The sequence below is a fragment of the Oncorhynchus mykiss genome, chromosome 1, assembly GCF_013265735.2.
Source record: "Oncorhynchus mykiss isolate Arlee chromosome 1, USDA_OmykA_1.1, whole genome shotgun sequence".
NCBI lineage: Eukaryota > Metazoa > Chordata > Actinopteri > Salmoniformes > Salmonidae > Oncorhynchus > Oncorhynchus mykiss.
Genome location: NC_048565.1, coordinates 43,281,251 through 43,309,035, shown reverse-complemented (window position 1 = coordinate 43,309,035; position 27,785 = coordinate 43,281,251). Strand labels below are relative to the sequence as shown.

At 42.6% G+C, this 27,785-nt stretch overlaps 1 protein-coding gene across 6 annotated transcripts; it reads left to right on the top strand.

Annotated features, from left to right (window-relative positions):
• Positions 1 to 679: 679 nt before the first annotated feature.
• cracr2aa (calcium release activated channel regulator 2Aa) lies at positions 680 to 27,785 on the top strand. Of its 6 annotated transcripts, none has more exons than XM_021601835.2 (19): positions 680 to 741; positions 1,098 to 1,237; positions 6,954 to 7,374; positions 11,212 to 11,323; positions 11,555 to 11,756; positions 12,971 to 13,117; positions 14,288 to 14,378; positions 14,537 to 14,632; positions 15,765 to 15,952; positions 16,070 to 16,141; positions 16,410 to 16,458; positions 16,636 to 16,724; positions 17,159 to 17,516; positions 22,868 to 22,997; positions 24,014 to 24,095; positions 24,406 to 24,520; positions 24,857 to 24,958; positions 25,457 to 25,533; positions 26,092 to 27,785. In XM_021601835.2, exons 3-19 carry the CDS (start codon positions 7,159 to 7,161, stop codon positions 26,177 to 26,179), a joined length of 2,214 nt encoding a protein of 737 aa, XP_021457510.1. In that variant the 5' UTR covers positions 680 to 741; positions 1,098 to 1,237; positions 6,954 to 7,158; the 3' UTR covers positions 26,180 to 27,785. The 6 variants fall into 6 exon arrangements, with proteins under 6 accessions (XP_021457510.1, XP_036833783.1, XP_036833803.1 ...); XM_036977888.1 differs by having other exon boundaries at positions 681 to 741; positions 7,089 to 7,374; XM_036977908.1 differs by lacking the exon at positions 1,098 to 1,237 and having other exon boundaries at positions 707 to 741; positions 7,089 to 7,374.

Sequence of the window (27,785 nt, the reverse complement as noted above, 5' to 3'; positions counted from 1 at the left end):
TGAGAAAGTCCAGCTGCTGCACCGGATTTGTTTGGGACCAGGGATGGGCAGCTCCAGTCCTTAGGGGCTTCACTGGTGTCTCACTTTTCCCCGGCCCCGGGCTAACACACCGGACTCTAATAATCAACTAATCATGAATAATCAACTAATCATGATCTTCTGTTTAGAATGCAATTAGTTTAATCACCTGTTTTGCTCGGGATGTGGGAAAAGAGTGACATTCCTGTTCTAGACAGATAATCCCACCTGAAAAACCAGGTAGTCAAATATGGCACTTATAAAGTTTACTATAGGGCAATTCCATGTTCAATTCCATGAGGGTGACATTGAGACTCAGATTTTTCACTTTAAAATGTGTCAAACAAAATCCAATGATTGCAAAGTTTAACTGGACTGCACTGGGCCTTTAATATATATATATATATTACACTATGAGGTTGGAATAATACTGAAATTGTGAAAATTATAATAAAGAGCTGTTTGAAACGAACACCTGAAATTTAGTCTGTTATGGTGTGATGGAGTTTTGGCAAGCCTTGTGAATTAGAATAGACCAACAAGAAAGAAGGTTCTAAACCACTCTGCCAATTACAGCTAGTTTTCAGTTTTCCTCTCCCCACTCAGTCCACTCCCAAACAGTCCTAGCAAAATACTTGCTTGATAAATTGCTCTTTGCTAAGAAGCTTTTTTTTGGAGGGGGGGTCTTTTTGACCATTTTAATTTAAAAACAATCACAGGAAGGTATGTAATTGTTACCCAGAAATTATTTGATATTGAGATTAAAAAATGGCTTTATTGGACATAAAAACAAACCCTACTTTCCACTGAAAAGTTTACAACACATATACTTGAATAACAGTGCAGATACGTTTTGGTAACAGAATGATGGCACGAACACTCACTGTTACTTTGCATCAGCATTGTTCTTAAAGTAAAGTTTTTTTGTACAAATGTTCAGTAGAAATTGTTAAAAGTAGTCATTGTGCATAGATGTGGTTCGTTGAACTGCAATTATTGTTTTTTTTTTGTTTGAAATAACATTTCAATTTAAATAATCTGAGTCACACTGTTGCCATGGAATTGCCCTATATCTACAGACGCGAATCGACTTGGAGTCCCTCCCCGCAGGCAGGTCTGTGAAATTCCTCCAGTTATGTTGTAAACAGAGGAAATGCAGCTTGTTGAAGTTGTGACAGATACACGTTTGACTGTCTTTAGTGCCTTCCAGTAACACATGGTAATGTATTACTTTACTTTCGCTTACTATTTTAGAAAGTAGCCTACTTTAGCTAGCTAGTTGGACTGGACAACTATCTGCAGTGACTGGGGAACCAGAATCTGGGTTTACGGGATACGTTCTCCTCATAGATTCTGGTTCAAGTGGCGGGTAACGTTAACAGTTTGAGAAGGGTCACTCAATTAGATTTACTTGTTGGTGCTTTCAAGACAACTGATAACTTAAACAACAACAACAAAAAGGCCAATTTATTACGTCAGTGATCTCAGTTCGGAAAGTCGTAACTAGAAAGATGCCAGAGTTTCCCGACTTGCAATTCCGAGTTGGATGACCGTTCAAAATATTTTTCACAGTCGGAGTTCGTTTATTCCGACATCCAAGTAGGAGATCGAGATTTCCGAGTTCCCAATTGTTTTAAAAGTGGCATCATTTAAAAAATATTTTTTACGTGTTGTGAACTGGAAGTTTCACATGCGGTGGGGTCTAGGCCTAATCATTAGCCCGAACAAAATCGGCGTAATGAACACGCTTCTGGTTTGATTACCTGTTAGAGGTCAAATAAGTAAACTTAATATTGGGTGATTTTGGCATCTGTCTCATAGGGTGTGCTGGGCACTGTGCCAGCCAGGATATTGTTGATTGATTTTGTACAGGAATGGGTTATCACTAAAGTTCACTAAAAATGTTAGTCTACTACATCTTTAGAAAATGCAGATCAGAACCACATTTTTCATCCAGTCATTACTTTTATGATGACCTGCAACACTGGTTTGCCATTGCATCACAATATTACATTGCAGACCTGTTAGACAATTGCACTACACCACATTGGAATCGTATAATTTTTCACTATCCATGATGGTTAAACTGAGAACCAGGAAGTGACTTTCAATCGCCAGTTATCTTTCTGGGTAAACTTGAAAAACCTATGACCAGGTCGGATGTGCTGAAACCACTGACTGACACGGCCTGATAGGCAGGCCAGCGTTTGTTTGTACAGTCCCAAGAACAAAGATTAGATCACATATCAAGAAAGGAAGTGGTTTAGTTACCACACATTGACCTAGTTACTTATGTCATAGTGAAAAGTAATTGTCAAATGACAATATACCCATTCTGCACTTTTCAAACTTTGATGGATGAATTGGGGTGGTAGGAGGCGGAATAATGAATCAAATCAAATTTATTTATATAGCGCTTCGTACATCAGCTGATATCTCAAAGTGCTGTACAGAAACCCAGCCTAAAACCCCAAACAGCAAGCAATGCAGGTGTAGAAGCACGTTGGCTAGGAAAAACTCCCTAGAAAGGCCAAAACCTAGGAAGAAACCAAGAGAGGAACCAGGCTATGTGGGGTGGCCAGTCCTCTTCTGGCTGTGCCGGGTGGAGATTATAACAGAACATGGCCAAGATGTTCAAATGTTCATAAATGACCAGCATGGTCGAATAATAATAAGGCAGAACAGTTTAAACTGGAGCAGCAGCACGGTCAGGTGGACTGGGGACAGCAAGGAGTCATCATGTCAGGTATTCCTGGGGCATGGTCCTAGGGCTCAGGTCCTCCGAGAGAGAGAAAGAGAGAATTAGAGAATTAGAGAATGCACACTTAGATTCACACAGGACACCGAATAGGACAGGAGAAGTACTCCAGATATAACAAACTGACCCTAGCCCCCCGACACATAAACTACTGCAGCATAAATACTGGAGGCTGATACATCATATTTACACATTTATCCTGTTTCCACAATCCAGTAATTGTCTTACAAAAAAAGTTTGCTTCGTAACTTTTTTTTCCCTTGCAAAGGTTGGTTGGCTCCCTCTTGCTATTTTGTTGCACTTCAACATCCAAACACTTGCGGATTGGGCTTAACCTAGTGAAGTGGTCAAAAGGGGTTGCCGACTGTTCATTCAGGTACTCTTCAATAACTTTACCTGTGGTCATAAGCTCCAGTATGACTTTGACCTGCTGGTGGACCAGCACACCCAGGATAAGTTGTATTCTTTTAGGGCAAATGGCTCTTGTCCATACACTGCTCAAATAAATTAAGGGAACACTTAAATTAACACATCCTAGATCTGAATGAATGAAATATTCTTATTAAATACTTTTTTCTTTACATAGTTGAATGTGGTGACAACAAAATCACACAAAGGATCAATGGAAATCAAATTTATCAACCCATGGAGGTCTGGATTTGGAGTCACACTCAAAATTATAGTGGAAAACCACACTACAGGCTGATCCAACTTTGATGTAATGTCCTTAAAAAGTCCAAATTAGGCGCAGTAGTGTGTGTGGCCTCCACGTGCCTGTATGACCTCCCTACAACGCCAGGGCATGCTCCTGATGAGGTGGCGGATGGTCTACTGAGGGATCTCCTCCCAGACCTGGACTAAAGCATCCGCCAACTCCTGGACAGTCTGTGGTGCAACGTGGCGTTGGTGGATGGAGCGAGACATGATGTCCCAGATGTGCTCAATTGGATTCAGGTCTGGGGAACAGGCCAGTCCATAGCATCAATGCCTTCCTCTTGCAGGAACTGCTGACACACTCCAGCCACATGAGGTATAGCATTGTCTTGCATTAGGAGGAACCCAGGGCCAACCGCACCAGCATATGGTCTCACAAGGGGTCTGAGGATCTCATCTCGGTACCTAATGGCAGTCAGGCTACCTCTGGCGAGCACATGGAGGGCTGTGCGGCCCCCCAAAGAAATGCCACCCCACACCATGACTGACCCACCGTCAAACTGGTCATGCTGGAGGATGTTGCATGCAGCAGAACGTTCTCCACGGCGTCTCCAGACTGTCACGTCTGTCACGTGCTCAGTGTGAACCTGCTTTAATCTGTGAAGAGCACAGGGCGCCAGTGGCGAATTTGCCAATCTTGGTGTTCTCTGGCAAATGCCAAACGTCCTGCACGGTGTTGGGCTGTAAGCACAACCCCCACCTGTGGACATCGGGCCCTCATACCACCCTCATGGAGTCTGTTTCTGACTGTTTGAGCAGAAACATGCACATTTGTGGCCTGCTGGAGGTCATTTTGCAGGGCTCTGGCAGTGCTCCTCCTGCTCCTCCTTGCACAAAGGTGGAGGTAGCGGTCCTGCTACTGGGTTGTTGCCCTCCTATGGCCTCCTCCACGTCTCCTGATGTACTGGCCTGTCTCCTGGTAGCGCCTCCATGCTCTGGACACTACGCTGACAGACACAGCAAACCTTCTTGCCACAGCTCGCATTGATGTGCCATCCTGGATGAGCTGCACTACCTGAGCCACTTGTGTGGGTTGTAGACTCCGTCTCATGCTACCACTAGAGTGAAAGCACCGCCAGCATTCAAAAGTGACCAAAACATCAGCCAGGAAGCATAGGAACTGAGAAGTGGTCTGTGGTCACCACCTGCAGAGTCACTCCTTTATTGGGGGTGTCTTGCTAATTGCGTATAATTTCCACCTGTTGTCTATTCCATTTGCACAACAGCATGTGACATTTATTGTCAATCAGTGTTGCTTCCTAAGTAAACAGTTTGATTTCACAGAAGTGTGATTGACTTGGAGTTACATTGTGTTGTTTAAGTGTTCCCTTTATTTTTTTGAGCAGTGTAGTTCAAATAAAGGATGTAGAGTAGTGAGACTGGCAGCACAGAGTCTGAGTGCTTCAGAGGTAGCCCAGTAACAGTTCTGCTCCGGAGGTGAGTCACTTTCATAGGCAGCCTATTTGTAGGCAACCACAATTTTCTGTTGAACTTAGTGCATTGTTGTTGTTGTTTTTTTTACTTTAATGAATGTCTGACTTTACACAGTTTTTGCTTCCTATATTGATTTAGTGTTGTCTATTTTAGTATCTCGCTTAATCAAATAATGTCATACATTGAAGGCCCTATGTTGCCTCCCTGAATTACTTCTGGTTTGATGCAGCAACTTGGAAGATAAGTTAGCTAACTGTATGCAAAGTAGTACAGCAGGTTATTTTCCTAAGTTGACCATTGAAACAAGCCAATAGCTTACAGCAACATTTAGCTTAGACTGTTTGAAATTCAATTGTTATGGAAACTGCACAAGGCATATTCTACTCTGTTCTACTTCTCTCATTAGCCTACATTGTAGGTCATAGACTCCTAGCTAAGATGCACGGTCTCTTATTTTATTCAAGAGGGTGTACTATTTGTCATTCATTGCATTGTAAATAGCCAATGTGTTTGAGTTGGCGACGTGTCATCATGCCATGTGGATTGTTATGAGACCACTACATAAGATCTCAAGTTTTCAACTTCCGTGTCAAATATTGTCTGATCCCTGTGGGTCGAGATGCATCCAGGATGATGAGATTCTCGGTCGAGATCATAAACTGAGCATGTCTATTCATGATAGTCGTGTTGTCACGCGATTAAAAATGATAGGATTACTGGTCCTGTGCAAAAGAAAAGTGTCAACTTCAGAGCAATGCACAATAAAAAAGTATTTAATATTTTATATTTAATAGTGTTCAGAATCTTCCGGTTCGGCTTTCAGGGTTTAGGCTACAAAGTTTTGTCTTACTTTGGAGTGAGCAGTTTTTTTTTGTCAACAAAATAACCATCCAAAAATGTTGATGTGGAGCATCAGACATTAAGCTAGTTGGAGCATGAGGAGGAATAGTGAGCACATGTATTCCAGCTGCAGATAGTCTGAAGTGTGTGTGTCTGAATTGGTGTGTATGTGTGGCGGTGCGCTGTCTGTTCTCTGCCTGCCCTGCAGTGACTCAGCCTGCAGCCTACAGGAGGGGGTCAGCCCCTTTAAGGCAGTCTTCCATACCAGTGCACACAGGAGCCCATATAGACCTAACCGTCGTGTGCCTTTACCAGTCAATATTTCCATGCACGGCCCTTCCAGACAGGCCAAAGTACTCCTCCGGCTCTCAACTTGTCGCCGATCATTAATCCATTCACTCGTGCGTGCTGTGGTCACAATGTGTGCCGTACCTAGAGAACAGTAGTACTGTGGTCTTTTGTGGACGCACAACACAGTCAACCTTGTTGGATTGAGAGGTCAACAGTCTCCTATGTTGATGCATTGCATGATACTGTGTTGTAAGAATTGTAGGATTCTGTACCATTTGAGGCTTTTGCCCCTGTGGACTGGAGGCTTAATTCAAAATAATGTCTCTTTCCTGTTAGCCTCTTTACCCTGAGAAACCAGTAAGAATCGGCCCAGCCTAGTGCTAGCATAGTTTCCTTTGAACTACTCTGATAGAGAACATGCTACTTCCCACTGATAGGGGGAGGGAACTAAGTTCGAACTTGGGACTTCTGCCATCTGCTCTGTGAATTTTACTTCGTGGGTTTTTCGAAGATGGGCCTAATATCTAGTTACACACTCGGTGCTCCTCTTTGTCCCAGTAGTCTGCCTAAATTGGATCTGTTTGTCTAAACTGTTTATGGGCACTTCTCTTTAGCACCGTTCTTTGTTGATGTGTTCAAAGCAGGCTAACTCTCTCCTTGTGAGCTATGAATTTTGCATCGCTCCTTCTAGGCTTGTTGTACTGTACGTTTTTTTTTTTAGTTGGCTGCGTTATTAGACTACAAGTCATTATATTGTATTAAGACCTAGGTTATTACCACAAAATGAACAACATAAAATGCTATGTGAAGAAAGACCATAGTCTGACATGTCACACTCCATCATTCAGAGATGGGGTTATTTTGAAGGGATCCATTTTACCTTTTCTCTCTCGCTCAGAGCCTGGGCTTCATCGACTAATTAAAGAGGCGGTTGCTAAGAGATGACAAGCGGTGACATCGCTGCTGAGAGCCTCTGTGCTGCAGCCTGAACCTGCGTCTCTACTCTGGGTCTCTTTTCTCAACCCCTGTCTAGACCTGACTACACCTGACCCATGTGAAGGAGTAGGGGGAGAGGGAGCGAGAGGAGCCACACCACACACGCCATGGCAGCTTTCACCAGTACCCCCAAAGTGAGATCCAGGAGTGCTCCTCGGCACAGAGACTGGGACCAGATCCCGGCCGAGTGTGACTGGAAGGACTGTGAGGCTGGAGGCAACGAGAGATCTACAGGACACAGCACCATGCTGGAAAAGACCCAGGACTTCTTCCAGATCTGTGACATCGAGGACAAAGGCTTCATCACCCACCGGGACATGCAGGTGAGATCACCTACTGTCTATGGGGCTCACTGAGTGTGACCAAACCGTCCCATGGGAGTTATTGACGATTTTAGTCCACGCCAGCATTATGCATGTTCCCATCCTTAGTACTGTGTATATATTAGTTACCTAGTCATGTATACCCTAGATGTTACTTTTGTCATTATTTCAGAGTAGCACATTTCAAATGATTGACTTTTGATATTGATTGACAGTGCAAGTTGTTGTAGTTGTTTTTTGAACTGTGTTTTGATCCTTCAGAGCAAGAATCAATCATGAGTTGTGGTGGTTTTGTTGGAGTTGCATTCTGTACCATTTGAGGCTTTTCCCACCTGTGGACTGGATGCTTAATTCAGAAGAATAATTCATATTTCCTGTTAGCCTCTTTACCCTGAGAAACCAGTAAGAATTGGCCCAGCCTAGTCCTAGCATAATTGTTTCCTTTGACCTACTCTGATAGAGAATACATGGTACTCTGTGGATGCATCCTAACCTATGCACCAGCTCCCATAGCTAATTGTTGTAATTTAGGCTTTTGTCAGGGCATCTGAATGACTGCTGTTGACAATAGCATACAGTGCCTTCGGAAAGGATTCAGACCCCTTGACCTTGATCCAAATTTTGTTCTTTTACAGCCTTATCCTAAAATTGCTTATTTTTAAAATCCTCAGCAATCTACACACAATACACCATAATGACAAAGCGAAAACAGGTTTTTAGAAATGTTAGCAAATTCATTTAAAAATATATATATACAGAAATACAGAAATACATAAGTATTCAGACCTTTTGCTATGAAATTGAGCTCAGGTGCATCCTGTTTCCATTGATCATCCTTGATGTTCCTACAACTTGATTGGAGGCCACCTGTGGTAAATTCAATTGATTGGACATGATTTGGAAAGGCACACACCTGTCTATATAAGGTCCCACAGTTGACAGTGCATGTCAAAGCAAAAACCAAGTCATGAGGTTGAAGGAATTGTCTGTAGAGCTCACATTGTTGATTGTGTCAGTTTTTGGGAAGGGTACCAACACATTTCTGCAGCATTGACAGTCCTCAAGAATACAGTGCTCTCCATCATTCTTAAATGGAAGAAGTTTGAAACCCCTGCTCTCTTCCTAGATCTGGCCGCCTGGCCAAATCTGGGTAGAAGGGCCTGGGTCAGGGAGGTGACTGGGAACCCATTGGTCACTCTGACAGAGCTCCAGAGTTCATCTGTGGAGATGGGAGAACCTTCCAGAAGGACAACCATCTCTGCAGCACAACCACAAATCAGGCCTTTTTGGTAGAGTGGTGAGACGGAACCCAATCCTCAGTAAAAGGCGCATGACAGCCCGCTTGGAATTTTCCAAAAGGCACCTACAGACTCTGAGACCATGAGAAACAAGATTCTCTGGTCTGATGAAACCAAGATTGAACTCTTTGGCCTGAATGCCAAGCGTCATGTGTGGAGGAAACCTGACACCATCCTTACGGTGAACCATGGTGGTGGCAGCATCATGCTGTGGGGATGTTTTTCAGTGGCAGGGACTGGGAGACATGATCGAGGGAAAGATGAATACAGCAAAGTACAGAGATCTTTGAAAACCTGCTCCAGAGCTCTCAGGACCTTAGCCTGGGGCGAAGGTTCACCTTCCAACAGAACAACGACCGTAAGCACACAGCCAAGACAACGCAAGAGTGGCTTAGGGACAAGTCTCTGAATGTCCTTGAGTGGCCCAGCCAGAGCCCGTACTTGACCACAATCAAACATCTCTGGAGAGACCTGAAAATAGCTGTGCAGTGAAACTCCCCATCCAACCTGACAGAGCTTGAGCGTATCTGCAGAGAAGAATGCGAGAAACTCCCCAAAGACAGGTGTGCCAAGCTTGTAGAGTCATACCCAAAAAGACTCGAGGTTGTAATTGCTGCCAAAGGTGATTCAACAAAGTACTGAGTAAACGGTCTGAATACTTGTGAATTTTTCATTAAAAAAATATATATATAAATTACCAGATTTCTAAACCTGATTTTGCTTTGTTAATATGGGGTATTGTATGTAGATTGATACAAATCAATATTAGAATAAGGCTGTAATGTAATAAAATCTGGAAAAAGGGAAGGAGTCATTATGCTAAATAATGCCAAACCTAACAACTGCAACAAATCCTCCATAGACCCTTTGTTAGATTTGGAGACAACAATCTGGTCATTTCACAAGGCTGCATGTGGAGGACAGGGCCTGCGTTTGCTCCATAGAATTAAATGGGACACTTTTATATCTCTGTGGCGTGCTCATTAGAGATGATTCTGAGGACGTAGCCTGTATCTATCTTATTCAGGAGAGCATGTGAAAGAGTGACCGGAACCCACGAGACATACGGGCAGCAAAGAGCCACACAGAGCCGTGCTTTGTCATACAGCAACTTCATTTGCGTGACTGTGCAGATCCGAACGCTTCTTACATATTCATCGATGGGCAGAGTATTCCTTTGATCGAGCACTTGTGAGCCCACGCCGTGACGAGAGTCTCAATAGAATAGATCCCTTTGATCCGATGTTAATGGAGATATACAAAAAATGTCCCTATACCAACTCCCCGTGTTCATTTATGAGTTGTGAAAGTAATGAATTCAGGCCCAAACATTTTGTTGTTGTAATAACGGCAGTGCATAACTGTGTGCACTCCTGTATAATACATTACAATTGTCTGCGTGAATGTGTTATGCAACTGAAATGCATTTCTGCTGGTCTATCCTCATACGACCTGTGTAGAAATGTATTTCTCTGCCATATGCAAGTTGGTTTTAGATGTAGTCGGGTATTTACAATGCCTGATTAGGCTTACCTTGTTTATCCAAAAGGGCAAAGTGGACAAAAAAAGTCATTTGGAAAAGTTATGAACACATCCATTTTTTTTTTTTATAAAAAAAAAAAATAATGAATGTTTTCTAGCGACTGCCAGCATTACTGTTTCTGCTGATTGCACAAACAGCCTTACGATGTTTCTCGCACCGTGACCATTAGGGTGGCAGTGGTGTCTCCGGCTGTGATCTCTGTCTGCTGACATAAGGGATGTGTTCAGCACAGATAAGAGAGTTTAACAAGGAGTTCCTACCACAAATTTCACAAGTGATTTCGCTGTAAACATAGACATGCCCAGCTCACAGAGGTGAGGCAGCGGCTTTGGCTTTTCTGCATCGTTGTGGTCTTTACTGCTTATTTTCAGGGTTTCATAGTCTGTTTGCTTTCACACACTGCTTGGCCTTGTCGTGTAAATGGCAGTTTGGGCGAATGCTGACTGTTTGTTTTTGACTTTGGGCAGAAATGTTCATTTCTATAATGTTTTGAGTTTAATCTGAACTAATGAATGTCTCAAGTTTATTAATATAAACGTTTTATGGAGCAGCCTGTCCTAGTTAACGGTTCCTTTGTCATGAACTCACGTTACATCGGTTGTGTGAATGCAAATGATACACTTTATGAACAGGAAGAACATCTGCTCTCCTGTACTTGGGCACATGACCGTCTCTTCTGATGCTGATGATACTGTTGAGTGTGTTCCCAGGTTTTTGTGCTTGGCTGGCAGCTGTTGTACCGTACTGTATTGTTGGCACAGGAGGCTTCTGAGGGATAATGGCTCGCAATAACGGCTGGAATTGAGTGATTGGAATTGCGTGAAACGCATGGAAGCTGTGTGTTTTTTTTAGTTTGATACAATTCCATTTATTCTGTTACTATGAGCATGTTCTCCCCCAATTACGGTGTCTGTTTTAATGTAAAGACTCTTGAGTCCTTCAGGTCCCCAGTTGTGTCCATGGCACCTGATTTGTGTTGCGTGTCCTGCTCCGCAGCGGCTCCATGGACAGCTGCCCCTCAGTGCAGAGGAGCTGGAGAATGTCTTCGACACCCTGGATTCTGACGGCAACGGATACCTCACCCTGCAGGAGTTCTCCTCAGGGTTCAGTACGTTGATTATGTCCTCTTCTCGCTTTCTACTGTCCAATGTATGTTGGATGTTCAGTGATTTGTTTTGAAAAAGTGATGTAGTTTGATTTGATGCATCTTCCCTTTCTACATAATAACATGAACTGTGCTAGTGCAAGCAGATTATGCAGCTCTGAGTAGGTACAGATACATAGAAAGAGAGGGAGTAAAGGGTGTTATAAATCATCTCCTGGACTCTTATTTCTCCAGGTGAATTCCTGTTTGGCCGAAGGATCTCTGTAACAGAAGGGATGGGGGAGGCCAGCCCCATTGCCAAGGAAGCCAACCAGGGCCCCCCAGACTCCCTTTACCAGACCCAGTGGGAGGAAAGGCTGATGGGCAGCGAGGACGAGGAAGAGAGGCACTTCTGCATGCTCATGGAGAGCTTGGGCGCCAGCAACGTCTTTGAGGAGTGAGTGTTTGTTTTTGTCTGTGACGTCCATACTATGTGAATCTTTGTCCAACCCTCAATAATGCTCTCAAATGACCAGTCTATTCCTTTAGAAGGATTAGATTGATTGAAGTCAGCTGTGCAAAACAAAAAGCGCTAAATTGCCGCTCCAAAGTAGTGCTAGCCAATCTGTTTCAATCATGCTTGCTTTGATATTTCTCATTCTATAAGCTTAACGAACAAGCATAAAGTCTACAGACATGTTTAAGTAGAAAACAGATGAAATACCTGAGGTCACTGTCGTCTACCCAAAAAAACTCACATTGGAAAAGTTTGTCTAAATTGAGTTGGGTTATTTAACCTTGAACAAATCATTATCGTCACTGACGTTCATGTCTATGGATGTATTCCAGACATTGGTGGGTGCTGGCACCAGTGCTTTTGGCCGTTTGAACTCCAGGCATTCAGAGGAGAGAAACAAGAGAGCCGGGCCTCCTTTAATGCATGACTAGACTCACCTTTAGCAAACAAATGTGGCTCAATAAAAGTAAACGGTAGTAGGTGAGGATGTCAACTTGATAAGTACATCCTATTGACAGTCTGTAAAGCTGGGTTAGAACCAGAAAGGAATGCTGACAATTTACATCAGATCAATTTGCTTAAACCTCCGGTGTGTTTTCCTGAAGTTGACACGGCATGTAACTCTACTGTGAGGATTGGAAAGTTTCCATATTTGTATAGGAGTCTTATCAATCAGTCCAAATTTCTATGAACAGAGATCCATCAAACATGCATTGTATGAGATAATTTTCTCAATTGGTCTTTCCACATATTGCCCTGCCAAAAAATTACGTAAATAAATGATTCCAGTCATTATCTGAACACTGACGTGAAGACCATGGCACAGACAAAGATTGTGTTTAAACTGTTGTATCAAAATAGCACTATTTTCAACTAACAGGAAATTGGATTTTCTAGGCTAAGATCATCTTGACCAAATGTCAATTTTGCAAGTCAGCACTGCTGCAGGCAGCCCACAGCTACCCACTGCCTGCCCGCCTGCCAACATTGTTCACATTGACCTAAAAGTATAATTCGACTTAAAGTATATTTTTTTCTTTCCCCCACACCAAGAAATACCTCAGTACAGTTGTTCTACACAGAAACCTGAGTACAGACTGTATTCCAGGTCTTGTCATTCAGACTAATCTTTGTTCTGACCCCCTTCCCATCAGCCCTGGTGAGGTGCGTAGTCTGTGGGCCCAGCTGAGAAGAGATGAGCCGCATCTCCTGTCCAACTTTGAGGAGTTCCTGGCCAGGGTCACCTTCCAGATCAAAGAGGCCAACCAGGAGAAGAGGGAGATGGAGAGCGCACTTAAAAGGTAGAAATATCGCCATTCTTCAGGTATTGGTACCTATGTAGAATTTAAGCAATTAGTAGCTCACTGTAGCCTGGTCCCAGATCTCAAATAGTCATTGGCTACATGATACAAACAGATCTGAGACCAGGCTAGCTCAATGTTCCTTTACAGATAACCTCTGCAGGAGTAACAAATGGCAAAGTAGCTTGCTGTATATGCTTGCTACGATATGAATGTCATTTAAACCTTTTTTGCTTTAGGGCATCTATAGAATGATTGTCCCCAGGTATCTGTTTTTTCTGTGTTTTTCTCCCCCTTTAAAAAAAAAATGTTTATTACTAAAAGTATAACTTTTTCTGACTGACATATTTGTAGTCCTTAGTTAAGCCTGCTAAATTCCACCCATTAAGAGCTAGTGCTGCCTTGGGAGGGGAGAAGTGTTAAAGTTTTAGTGTGGGTGAAAAACTTTTAGTCCACCGTTGGGATGTGCCTAATCTCCCAGCTCCAAAGCAATATTAAGTGCTTGTGAATGTGCTCCCAAAACTCTCACTTTCTCCAAATTGTGACAGACAATGATCATAGCAATTTTACTCAAAGGAATACTACTTGACAATCTCTACCTACTGGTTTATTTTGTCATGTTTCAACTGAGCACAGCTTAGCTTTTGTACCATAGTGGTGCATTACATAGTTACCCATAGCTGAACAACAACCTGTTTTTGAGGTCGTTTCTAAGTGAAAGGAATGCAAATGTTGGATGAGGCTGCTATGGTTGGGTTTTATGACAGGTGGCTCACACTGCAGCTGATTCAAAACTCGTGCCCGTCTTTCTTGCTCTGTTCAAAGCTGTAGAGACGCAGGGAATTCAAAAAGAAAATTTAAGCTGGCCGGAGTGGTCAGGCCTTGAATGGTTAAGTAATTATAGTTATCCTTTTTGATTTTCAGATGTGAACTACACTGCAAATAAGTGCACTTTTTTTTTCTGGTACTCATCTGAACCTGTTATTTGTTGCTATGCCTGTTTGGAATGCGTCATACCAGCTTACAGTTGACCTACTGTATGATTTGAAATGGCAGACTGAAAGCTTAACTAAACATTTGATAACACTTGAGTGGCCCATTTTCTTATGTGCTGCCAAAGCTAATGGAAAATGCTTTATTAGCATTAACAAGAATTCTACATCCGAACAGAAAAGCAGCAACACATGACGACGAGATCCAGCGCTTATATGAAGAAATGGAGCAGCAAATCAAAAATGAGAAGGACAGGATCCTCCTGCAGGTAAAGGAAGAGATCTCCCACTGCATACGCCTTGTTAGTAACCTCAGTTTTGGGGAAGATCCTCTTGCTCTCTTGTTCTCCCTCCCGCTCGCTCTCTCTCTCTCTCTCTCTCTCTCTCTCCCCCCCCCCCCCCCCCCCCCCCCCCCCCCCCCCTGCAGGACACTGAGCGCTTCCTGTCTAGGAGCCAGGACCTAGAGCATCAGCTCTCCAGTAAGGAGCGGGAGCTGGAGCAGATCTTCCAGAAACAGAGGCGGGTGAGTCAGGACACGAATGATGAGTCCTTCGTGGTCACAGGCTGATGGGTAGATTTGCTCTGTGCAAAACTTATTATTTTAGATTTTAAATCTAATTTTGGTGACCGACTTGTCACCAGGTGTTATTATTAGTAGACTCTAAGAGTTGTTGCTGAGTGTCTGTCTGCAGCATATTATTTAATGGAAACTAAGAGAGGATCATGTGTAACCATCACACTCTCACAAACAGAACACCACTGAAGCTTTTAAGACTAATTTGTCCATTGGAAATTAGTCTCATTTTTCATTTTTTTAGAGGGTGGAGATGAGCTTTAATATTACAGATTGTGGCTTTCATCAATGTAATTGTCTGCATCATTTCCACTGTATTATTTTCCCCTATCTCCCCTAACTGGCGTAAACTAATTGGCAACAATTAGTCTTACCAGTACTTCTTCATTTGCTTTACAAAGGGGAATAAGGCCTTAGTTCCTACTGTACCCAAGTCACCAAGGCTTTCTCTGAGGTACCTGAGCGCCTCTTAATTATTATGTCTGTAATTCACATTTCATGTTCCTCTCTGCCAACCATGGAAATAGAATGGCAGAACATTGACTTTAATGGGAATGTCTGTTCTAGAGATTATATTTCTATGCTGCCAACACATTCTGTAAAGGAGGCATCCAGACCCTATGCTGGCTAGCCTCATCGCAGTGTCGCTCAATTTAAAACATCTATTGTTTTAGATCTCCTGTTGGAGCACTTTGGCTTATATATGTAGAACAGTGATAGTAGTGTTTGAGGCTACAGTCAAGACAGCAGCCTTATGAGTGTCTTCACACAGCCCCTGGATTTAATGGATGCGTGTGGGTCAGACCAGGCCGGCAGATATCACTTGTTTCATCTTTTCCATTCATCAATGCTCGGTGTATCGTAGCAATCACACAATAGAGACTGATTGCTAAGGACGATCAGGCTATGATTGTTACTGCATAGTAGTGTCTGGGAAATTGTGTTTTAAAAGCTGTATGATCAGATGAAAGTGCGTTTTGTAGGGTGTCTGCTTTTGGCCGTAGTGTTTTTGTGTGTTGTTCCCTCTGCCATTCTCCTCTGTGTGACTGTGGCCCCTCTCCCCTGTGTCCCCCTCCCCCAGTTGGAGTGTCAGTGTCGGGAGCTTCACAGCGAGCAGCACGTGACCAAGGTGGAGAATGTGAAGCTGAAGCAGACCAATGAGGATCTGGCCCAAGAGCTGGAGCACACCAGTCAGGAGCTGAGCCTGGCCCAGGAGCAGCTGGGCCTCCTGCAGGAGCAGTCGTCACGCCTGCACAAGGAGAGGGAGAGGTAAGTCTGCTTGTTTGTGGCTGGCTGTCTGGTCGGCTAGCTGACTGTCTGGGATCCTGATTGGGTCTCCTTGTGAGTCCACAGTACACGAATATGTGGATTTTTTTCCCAACACAGGGAAATGTACCAGGTCACAGAGGGATTGCAGAGAGAGCGAGCAAGCCTGCTGAAACAACTTGACCTGCTGAGGTAAGAGTGGAGACAGACGCACACTAGGAGAGAGGCAATGGGTTATATCAGTCCAGGGGCCACTGTTCTCCAAATCAATGAGCAAATAGCATACTGTACAATAGTGTACAATGTCATTTTCACTACAAACCAAGGCCACGCATCCATCGAGTAGATAGCAAAGCATATAGCATTGACCTCAGGCAAACTCCTCGAAGCGCTTTCTCACTTGTTCTTAGAAAACGTTTATTTTTTGCAATGAACCCATTCCTTGTTATATTGTCTCCAGGGAAATGAACAAACACTTACGAGATGAACGAGATATGTCCTCGTATCAAGTAAGTATTCGCATGCATTTTTTCATTGTCGATTTGTGAAATCCCATGTCTGTCTGCTCTGTTTGATAGATCCAATCCTACAAATGTGATTCCTGGAAAAAGCATGTAACCTAAACATTTTTTTTTTTAATCAAATCCAATTGCAATCAAACTGTAGATTTTAAATTTGTTTTGCAGAAACTGAGGAATACTGTTGAAAATCCTGCTTGGAACCCGAGGCCTGGATCAAATACTCTGAATCCCTTTGACAAAAAGGCCTCTAAATGGTACACCGTTTGCTCTGAAATGCTTTTAATACAAATTGAGTGAATACTGTCTGATTCAGTTGTGGAGGCCTTAATTTATACTAATGTTCAATTCATCTACAATACACACTTCAGTATGACTGACTGTAGCTTGAGTAGTTATTAATGGTGAATGATTCATATTTTCTAAGTAGATGGCATTACACAAAGTAGAACAAAGCACGTGACACAGAATGCAAATGTAGGACAGAAAGCTGTTCAATAGGGCTGCAGTTGTAACTCTGTGCAGAACATGTCCGTACTGTATTTACATTGTTCTGAATATGCAAATGCTTATATAAATATGCGAGTCGCTTCACATTCTACAGCCATACCGTTATGTTCCAAAAAAAAAAGCAATTGTCAGCCAATTCACATTTGTCCCTCCAATTACCATCTCATCCCTGTCTCTCCAGTGAGGAAGAGGTAGGGCTCCCCCACTCTAAGAAGAAGAGCCCGGGGGGAGTGAATGGCTACAGCCTGGAGGATGTGGTAGCCTCCAAACCCCCCCACATACCCCTACAGAGGATCATCTCCATAGAGGAGGACCACCTACCCCAGCTCTTGCAGGATGACTACCATGCCCAGCTCTGTGAGTGGAGCGAGGAGGCGGAGGAAGACGGGGAGGAGGAAGAACACATAGAGCTGCAGATGAACTCAATATATCCTCCAAGTTCTCTTCCGACTAGGGAGCAGCAGCCAGCTGACACCAGAGAGTCAGAGACGCCTACATCCCCCAGGGGCCAGCCTGTCGGCAAGGAGACTGTGGTGAACGTAAGACTTTTATGCTCAGAGACGAGGTTGATTGGTCATAATGTGGACAGGCTTTGTTTTGTCTCTGATCAATAGACAATGAGAAGGTGTCAGTTGGCCTAGTAATCTTCCCTTTAAAAGAACCTTGCCTTCCTCTTCAGTCCTTCAGGGTTGTTTGTAGGTCAGTGTGTTTTTGTTGGTTCTCCTGACCCCGTATAGAGAGGGGTGAAGGTGGTTGTACAGCACAATGTGTTTTCAAAGTCCTGTTTTTCTGTCTGAGCAGACCTGAGATAGAACAGTGGTCACAGGGTTGGGTTTTTCACTTTGAGTGACTTGACCCCACAGTTACCCTGGCAACAGGTTTAGCTACTTGTGTTGAATGAATGTTTCAGGAGGTTTTCATGATTTAATGTCATCTAGGAACTTACTCTATATATATATATGCTGTGCATTTGGAAAGTATTCAGACCCCTTGACTTTTTCCACATTTTGTTAAGTTAGCCTTATTCTAAAATTGATTAAATTGTCGTCCCCCCCCCCAATCTACACACAAAACCTGTTTTTGCTTTGTCATTATGGGGTATTCAGACATTTTTGCTAAACTTAAATCACATTTACATAAATATTCAGAACCTTTACTCAGTACTTTGTTGAAGCACAATTGCCAGCCTAGAGTCTTCTTGACGCTACAAACTTGGCTCAACTGTATTTGGGGCGTGTCTCCCGTTCTCCGCAGATCCTCTCAAGCTCCCGAAGCCACTCCTGCGTTGTCTTGGCTGTGTGCTTAGAGTTGTTGTTCTGTTGGAAGGTGAACCTTCACCCCAGTCTGAGGTCCTGATCGCTCTGGAGTAGGTTTTCATCAAGGTTCTCTGTAATTTGCTCCGTTCATCTTCCCCTCGATCCTGACTGGTCTCCCAGTCCCTGCCGCTGAAAAACCTTACCACAGCATGATGCTGCCACCATGCTTCACTTTAGGGATGGTGCCAGGCTTCTTCCAGATGTGACGCTTGGCATTCCGACCAAAGAGTTCAATCGTGGTTTCATCAGACCAGAGAATTTAGTTTCTCATGGTCAGAGTCCTTTAGGTGCCTTTTGGCAAACTCCAAGCGGGCTGTTATGTGCCTTTTACTGAGGAATGGCTTCCGTCTGGAAACTCTACCATAAAGACCTGATTGGTGGAGTGCTGCAGAGATGATTGTCCTTCTGGAAGGTTATCCCATCTCCACAGAGGACCTCTGGAGCTCTGTCAGTGACCATCGGGTTCTTGGTCACCTCCCTGACCTAGGCCCTTCTCCCCTAATTGCAAAGTTTGGCCGGGTGGCCAGCTCTAGGAAGAGTCTTGGTGGTTCCAAACTTCCATTTAAGAATGTGTTTAATGCTGCAGATGTTTTTTTTTAGACCCTTCCCCAGATCTGTGCCTCGACACAATCCTGTCTCGGAGCTCTACGGACAATTCCTTTGACCTCGTGGCTTTGTTTTTGCTCTGATATGCACTGTCAACTGTGGGACCTTATAGAGACGGGTACAGTGCCTTGCGAAAGTATTCGGCCCCCTTGAACTTTGCGACCTTTTGCCACATTTCAGGCTTCAAACATAAAGATATAAAACTGTATTTTTTTGTGAAGAATCAACAACAAGTGGGACACAATCATGAAGTGGAACGACATTTATTGGATATTTCAAACTTTTTTAACAAATCAAAAACTGAAACATTGGGCGTGCAAAATTATTCAGCCCCTTTACTTTCAGTGCAGCAAACTCTCTCCAGAAGTTCAGTGAGGATCTCTGAATGATCCAATGTTGACCTAAATGACTAATGATGATAAATACAATCCATCTGTGTGTAATCAAGTCTCCGTATAAATGCACCTGCACTGTGATAGTCTCAGAGGTACGTTAAAAGCGCAGAGAGCATCATGAAGAACAAGGAACACACCAGGCAGGTCCGAGATACTGTTGTGAAGAAGTTTAAAGACGGATTTGGATACAAAAAGATTTCCCAAGCTTTAAACATCCCAAGGAGCACTGTGCAGGCGATAATATTGAAATGGAAGGAGTATCAGACCACTGCAAATCTACCAAGACCTGGCCGTCCCTCTAAACTTTCAGCTCATACAAGGAGAAGACTGATCAGAGATGCAGCCAAGAGGCCCATGATCACTCTGGATGAACTGCAGAGATCTACAGCTGAGGTGGGAGACTCTGTCCATAGGACAACAATCAGTCATATATTGCACAAATCTGGCCTTTATGGAAGAGTGGCAAGAAGAAAGCCATTTCTTAAAGATATCCATAAAAAGTGTTGTTTAAAGTTTGCCACAAGCCACCTGGGAGACACACCAAACATGTGGAAGAAGGTGCTCTGGTCAGATGAAACCAAAATTGAACTTTTTGGCAACAATACAAAACGTTATGTTTGGCGTAAAAGCAACACAGCTGAACACACCATCCCCACTGTCAAACATGGTGGTGGCAGCATCATGGTTTGGGCCTGCTTTTCTTCAGCAGGGACAAGGAAGATGGTTCAAATTGATGGGAAGATGGATGCAGCCAAACACAGGACCATTCTGGAAGAAAACCTGATGGAGTCTGCAAAAGACCTGAGACTGGGACGGAGATTTGTCTTCCAACAAGACAATGATCCAAAACATAAAGCAAAATCTACAATGGAATGGTTCAAAAATAAACATATCCAGGTGTTAGAATGGCCAAGTCAAAGTCCAGACCTGAATCCAATCGAGAATCTGTGGAAAGAACTGAAAACTGCTGTTCACAAATGCTCTCCATCCAACCTCACTGAGCTCGAGCTGTTTTGCAAGGAGGAATGGGAAAAAATGTCAGTCTCTCGATGTGCAAAACTGATAGAGACATACCCCAAGCGACTTACAGCTGTAATCGCAGCAAAAGGTGGCGCTACAAAGTATTAACTTAAGGGGGCTGAATAATTTTGCACGCCCAATTTTTCAGTTTTTGATTTGTTAAAAAAGTTTGAAATATCCAATAAATGTCGTTCCACTTCATGATTGTGTCCCACTTGTTGTTGATTCTTCACAAACAAATACAGTTTTATATCTTTATGTTTGAAGCCTGAAATGTGGCAAAAGGTCGCAAAGTTCAAGGGGGCCGAATACTTTCGCAAGGCACTGTATGTGCCTTTCCAAATCATGTCCAATCAATTGAATTGACCACAGGTGGACTCCAATCAAGTTGTAGAAACATATCAAGGATGATCAATGGAAACAGGATGCACCAGAGCTCAATTTTGAGTCTCATAGCAAAGGATCTGAATACTTATGTAAACAAGATATTTCTGTTTTCCATTTTTTATAAATTTGCTAAAATTTTGAATAACCTGTTTTTGCTTTGTCGTTATAGGGTATTATGTGTAGATTGAGGAAAACCATTAATTGAATACATTTTAGAATAAGGCTAACATGTATACAGTGGGGCAAAAAAGTATTTAGTCAGCCACCAATTGTGCAAGTTCTCCCACTTAAAAAGATGAGAGGCCTGTAATGTTCATCATAGGTACACTTCAACTATTACAGAGAAAATGAGAGAGAAAAAAAACAGAAAATCAGATTGTAGGATTTTTTATGAATTTATTTGCAAATTATGGTGGAAGATAAACTTTTGTTATTGACCAAATACTTATCTCAATACTTTGTCAAATACCCTTTGTTGGCAATGACAGAGGTCAAACGTTTTCTGTAAGTCTTCACAAGGTTTTCACACACTGTTGCTGGTATTTTGGCCCATTCCTCCATGCAGATCTCCTCTAGAGCAGTGATGTTTTGGGGCTGTTGCTGGGCAACATGGACTTTCAACTCCCTCCAAAGATTTTCTATGGGGTTGAGATCTGGAGACTGGCGAGGCCACTCCAGGACCTTGAAATGCTTCTTCCGAAGCCACTCCTTCGTTGCCCGGGCGGTGTGTTTGGGATCATTGTCATTCTGAAAGACCCAGCCACATTTCATCTTCAATGCCCTTGCTGATGGAAGGAGGTTCACTCAAAATCTCACGATACATGGCCCCATTCATTCTTTCCTTTACACGGATCAGTCGTCCTGGTCCCTTTGCAGAAAAACAGCCCCAAAGCATGATGTTTCCACCCCATGCTTCACAGTAGGTATAGGTGTTCTTTGGATGCAACTCAGCATTCTTTGTCCTCCAAACACGACGAGTTGAGTTTTTACCAAAAAGTTATATTTTGGTTTCATCTGACCATATGACATTCTCCCAATCTTCTTCTGGATCATCCAAATGCTCTCTAGCAAACTTCAGACGGGCCTGGACATGTACTGGCTTAAGCAGGGGGACACGTCTGGCACTGCAGGATTTGAGTCCCTGGCGGCGTAGTGTGTTACTGATGGTAGGCTTTGTTACTTTGGTCCCAGCTCTCTGCAGGTCATTCACTAGGTCCCCCCGTGTGGTTCTGGGATTTTTGCTCACCGTTCTTGTGATTATTTTGACCCCACGGGGTGAGATCTTACGTGGAGCCCCAGATCGAGGGAGATTATCAGTGGTCTTGTATGTCTTCCATTTCCTAATAATTGCTCCCACAGTTGATTTCTTCAAATTAAGCTGCTTACCTATTGCAGATTCAGTCTTCCCAGCCTGGTGCAGGTCTACAATTTTGTTTCTGGTGTCCTTTGAAAGCTCTTTGGTCTTGGCCATAGTGGAGTTTGGAGTGTGACTGTTTGAGGTCGTGGACAGGTGTCTTTTATACTGATAACAAGTTCAAACAGGTGCCATTAATACAGGTAACGAGTGGAGGACAGAGGAGCCTCTTAAAGAAGTTGTTACAGGTCTGTGAGAGCCAGAAATCTTGCTTGTTTGTAGGTGACCAAATACTTATTTTCCACCATAATTTGCAAATTCATTAAAAATCCTACAATGTGATTTTCTGGATTTTTTTTTTTTTTCATTTTGTCTGTCATAGTTGAAGTGTACTATGATAAATTACAGGCCTCATCTTTTTAAGTGGGAGAACTTGCACAATTGGTGGCTGACTAAATACCTTTTTGCCCCACTGTATGTCTGAATACGAATGCACTGTATTTCAAGAAATGTACAACTTTATGGTTTTCTAGGATAGTAGTTATGTCGTGGACTTAGAATTAGGGGGTATATGATGTATTCAAAATATGCTAAAATATGTTGCTCAAATATTTGGTGCTTCAGCTAGGGCCATGTCATCGTTTTAGTATACCCTCTCCCAGCATATGTCGACTTGGATAGCCGCAATCTGAAATATCTTGCTTATTACTTGAGGAAAAGTTAACCTAAGCACAAAAGGGAGTATGGCAAAATGCAATGAAACTTCTAGAATGACCTCTTCCCTCTGCTTTATCTCTCTGTGTTGTTTCCAGGAGGTTGCAGCACCACCCCCAGACCGCCTGTTTAAGATCGTGCTGGTAGGGAACTCTAGCGTGGGGAAGACCTCCCTCCTCATGAGGTTCTGTGACGACTGCTTCTACCCAGGCACCTCTGCCACCGTGGGTGAGTAGTGGCTGGCCTCTCCAGGGTTCCTTTTCTACAGCAGAGCAGGATTTTCATTAGGCACCAACGGAACAAAGCGGACGAAAACCCGGGAGGAACTACCTGGACTTAAGAATAAGAATCTCTAGTTTTATGTTGCAAACTGTTTTGATACGGTGTGGTTCTAATCAACATGACCCAGGGCAGGGCAGAGCTGAGCCCACAGACATGTGGCTGGCTGACCTCACCCTCCCTCTCACACCTCATACTGGCTTTGCTCATTAAGCTCTTTTAAATGCTGATTGCTTACACTGTGGAAGGCCAACTGTTGTTGATTTTGCACTACATAGGCAACAGCCTAAGCGGATAAACCATATTGTGGTACTGTTGTATTGACTGACTTGCAGTGACACAGACCATAACTGGATACTTCCAATTGGCCTTTCTGTTGTACAGTAGATTTTTACACACCCAACCCTAGTTTGTTCTTTGACTGACTGCGAGAATACTGAATTATTCAGAATCCTAGTACGAACAGCTCCAGAACTCTAATCTCCTCTCTATTTAGACCCTGTTTGGAAGCACACAAAAATGATTTGATTCTGAAAATAGTCATTTTTAGGAGAGAGTCAGATGGATTTTGAATTGTATGGTCCCTCTAGAACAATGGGCAATATACTCTCAACTCTCATTGATGCAATTGTGATGCAATCATTGACAAAAAAACATGTTTCTCCTTTTCTATTTGAGCACAGGGGACAAATATTGTTGATTGCAACCATCGAGTAACATTTCAAAAACTCAGAGAAGGACATATCCTTTTGAAGTTCCTTGTTCTACCAGAGTTTGCCCGGAAATCAATTGTTGGTTCCTTTCATCATTGTTCAACCTTTTCTATTTTTCTACAAACCCAGCACTTCTACAAATAATACTGACAGAAAATGACAAGAAAAAATATAATTGGAAGGAGAAATCTAGTAAATGACTTGGGTGACTTAAATCAGAGGAATATTATCTTGTCCATCTTGCATCAACAGGCATAGACTACAGTGTGAAAACGATAACGGTGGACAACAGCCAGGTGGCGCTGCAGATGTGGGATACAGCAGGACAGGAGAGGTGGGAGCTTGACCATAATAAGTGAATTTAAACACATTCAACTTTTTACCTCAGCAGCTTTTGTTTTGCTACATGCAGTTAGGCTGCATGGCACATTGCTGATGTCAGTGAAGTGAAATACTACTGCACTGCTTTTCCTTTTTTTCTTTTACTGTATTTTCTAATGAGACCATGTTGCACATGACACTTGACAATAGTATCTAATGAGACAACATTTTTAGTATAAGATCAAATTCCATAATAATTTTGTTATGCTTGAGGATAAGGTACAAATGGGGGAGTTCTCAGTTTTCCTTCTCCACCCCTTCAGGTATCGCAGCATCACCAAGCAGTTCTTCCGCAAGGCTGACGGTGTGGCAGTCATGTATGACATCACTGATGAGCAGAGCTTCACTGCGGTGAGACAGTGGCTGACCAGTGTACAGGTAAGACGAGCCCAAGCACTTCACTGCTCACCTCTGAAATAGCAGGCCTACACATACAAGCTCAGAGAAATGTAGATCATACGGAGAGCCTCCTCCTGCTCAATAGCACATTCAATGTATTTGTAAAGCGGCACGATACAAGTTACCATTCATTATCGTTACGGATTGTGTGTCATGTACTACCGTTATTTGTCCGTGACCTTGCTCAGTGTAACACTGACGTTAAAAACCTGCAACGCTGAATGCTGCTCACCCACTGGGGATCTGAAAGATACCACTGAGGTTCTAGCCCTAATGGAGTGCATCAGTGCCCAACATCTCCATCTCTCTTCACAGGAGGGGGCCGGCGAGGATATTCCCATCATGCTGCTGGGAAACAAAACGGACAAGGAGAGTGAGCGGGAGGTTCAGACGAGAGTAGGCGAAAAATTGGCCAAGGTCTGTCTATCGGCAATTCCCTGGGCGCTGTCTTCAACTCACAGGCTTCTCAGTGCCCACAGCCACAAAGTAGTAGGCCATCTTCTCACGGAATAAGAAAAAGCAACACAATTTTGTTATTTTATTTTTTTAACAAGATGTGTGTGGGCCTTAAAGATCTAGGAGTTGTTTTTTGACTTCTATCATCCCTCTATAATTTTGTATATTTGTATATTCCATTTTTTTCCACTTTGGGTCTGAAGTTTCTATGGTGATAGATAATTGCTAAGTGCCTTAGATCAGTCGAGCTGCTCTTATTTTTCATTTTGCTCCAATGGCCGTTAGTCCAGACAATGATTACCTTTAATGTTACTAAACAGGCCTGAGTAGGAGGCTGTGTGGAAGAGGAGAGCATGATCGACCTACTACAGCCAGTTCCAATCAGAGCACTCTACTGTACATCCCATTGACTTCCCGGTCTTTCATTTGCTAATGACAGTTATGAAATCTCTGTTGCAGGACTGCCAGTTGATTTTCTATGAGTGCAGTGCTTGCTCTGGACAAAACGTTGTACACTCTCTGGTACATTTGGCAAGGTGAGTTAAGTTGAGCGCTGTGTGGGATTCTGCCCAGCGTTTTAACAGGACATAAGTCTTACTACCTCCACATCTTACTATTGTCTTAACACGACTGTTTGTCATTTCAATGTTGGCCATTAGCAAGGCTATACGAAGGGAAAGCAAGCTTAACACTGTCAGGCCAAAAATGTAATAACTGTCTGCTTGGGCTTCATCCAAGCTAGGCTTTATGTGGTTTGCAGTGAAATCTGACACTCACATTAGGCCAAATGTGTCGGTGTGTCTGGAGGTACAAAAAACTCTGTGTTGATATTAACAAGTACAGGGAAAGAAAGGCAAACAATGACCAATCGTATCATTCCTAAATACCCACAACACACATAATAAACAACTTTATCCTAGCAGTTAATGCTCCCAACTTCAATAATAGTATCGGAATCTAATGTTGTGACATTTCTATAGTCAAGTCTATTGCACTGTAATTTATGTTGGGTTCTCACACTCAGTAATAAACAATTAACCTACAGTATGTGACTTTAGCTAATTTCTGAGTAAAATCTCTTCTGTGTCCCCTAGAATTCTGAAAGAGCAGGAGGACAGAGAGAAAGAGAAGACAGTCCAACTGGTAAACGGCTCTTCACATAAGAAGAGGTCCTGCTGCTAGCAACAAGAAGGCTACTAGCTAGCTTCTATCTTCTCAACACACAAGGTGATGGTGAACTCACCTAATTAAATATACAGTATATTCTGACTAGAGTTCCTTCAGAACTCAAAGATCTACAGCACTATACCTCTCACTGTCACCCAGTCCACCTACGGTGTGAACACCTGTTTCTTGAATCTGTGGTTTTAAAAAAAAAACACGTCTTTGAGGGGGTAAAAAAATAAAAAATAAACATGTCTTAGCATTTCACACGATGAAAGGGCCAGGGTAGGTGCTGACACTGCCATACATGGATAATGACATTTTTAAAAAGACAGTCTTGCACTACAATAATAAAATATAGATTTTCCTAATGACAACTTATTTTTAATGAAAATGTTTTTTCAACTAGCTAAGTCAAAACCAGTAACTATACTACTTTTATATTTAATTCAGTACAGTTTACACTGTCTGACAAATGTACTGAAAAAATAAAAGTAAACCTTGTTAATAGTTGGGTTAGGTTTCGTGAAATCTGAATTTCGTTCAGGACCAATTTAACATTTTCCAATAGTAGAGAAGGGTTATAACATTTGTCAGATCATTTCAGATCAATTTGATGAATAGATTAGCTTATCCCTCAAATGTAATAAGGTTTACTGTGTTGTATATGTAATGTCGGGACGATTTACCAGTAGTCAACTACAGATGTGGGATCCTAATTTGACCAGTATTGTCGCAGCACAATAATCCTGCAGCAACAGGATTTGAACGTTTAGTCCATTTAACTTTTCTGCCGACGTAATGTTGCTAGATTAGGCTACATGATTAGGCTACATGAAAAGTGCAATACTGTTAATATAATGTGAGTTTTTAGTGAATCTATGTCAATTCTGGGGCACAGATTCTCAGCAACAGCAGTGATCAAGTGAAGATCCTACATCTGTACGTGTCTAGAAAGTCTAATTGGCAGCTTCTCCTTTTACACAAATGTTTGTTTTACACTTTGCATTGACAGTGGAAGGTAGTAAAGCTCTGACATACTATACCTCTCTCAAAGCGTTTGCATATAAACCGTCACCACTATTTAGCTTTTTTATGTAATTGGCACAGTGTTATTTCTATGAATGAGTTCTGTTGTACTGTAGTTTGCTTAGTTTTGCCAAGAGATTTGCCTTCTCTTAGAAGTATTTGTTTGTGGGCGCACTAAAACAGTTCTCCTAATAATTCCATAAGAATGTATATTGTGCCAAGTATCCTTGAACAAATGTTCCATTTTAAATCTAACACATTGCAATGTATGCCATCACTGTACCTGTAAAGTACCTCAGATACCGATAGATACGTATGAGAGACTGGAGGTATCTTTAGATACGTACTGTACTGTATGTGTATGTTCTGTGATGTTGAAGGATACTGAGATTGTAATTTGGAGCCCTCCGGTATAGAGAGTATTCCTTATGTATTTGACAGTGTGCCATAGCTCCATGACTACTCTAAATGAACCAATTCAGTTGCATTTGCGCCACGCTACTGGGCCTGTGTTCTTGCACAATAATGTATGTGAAAATGTAAATAGGAAAAATGTATGGTTTCTCTGAATAATAAACAGATATTGTATATTTCA

Bases quoted from the DNA above. Each gene is read 5' to 3' on its own strand.
- cracr2aa (XM_021601835.2), top strand. From the start codon at position 7,159: ATGGCAGCTTTCACCAGTACCCCCAAAGTGAGATCCAGGAGTGCTCCT. The intron at 22,998-24,013 runs GTGAGTAGTGGC...TTGCATCAACAG, and splicing joins AGGCACCTCTGCCACCGTGG to GCATAGACTACAGTGTGAAA. The intron at 24,959-25,456 runs GTCTGTCTATCG...TCTCTGTTGCAG, and splicing joins TAGGCGAAAAATTGGCCAAG to GACTGCCAGTTGATTTTCTA.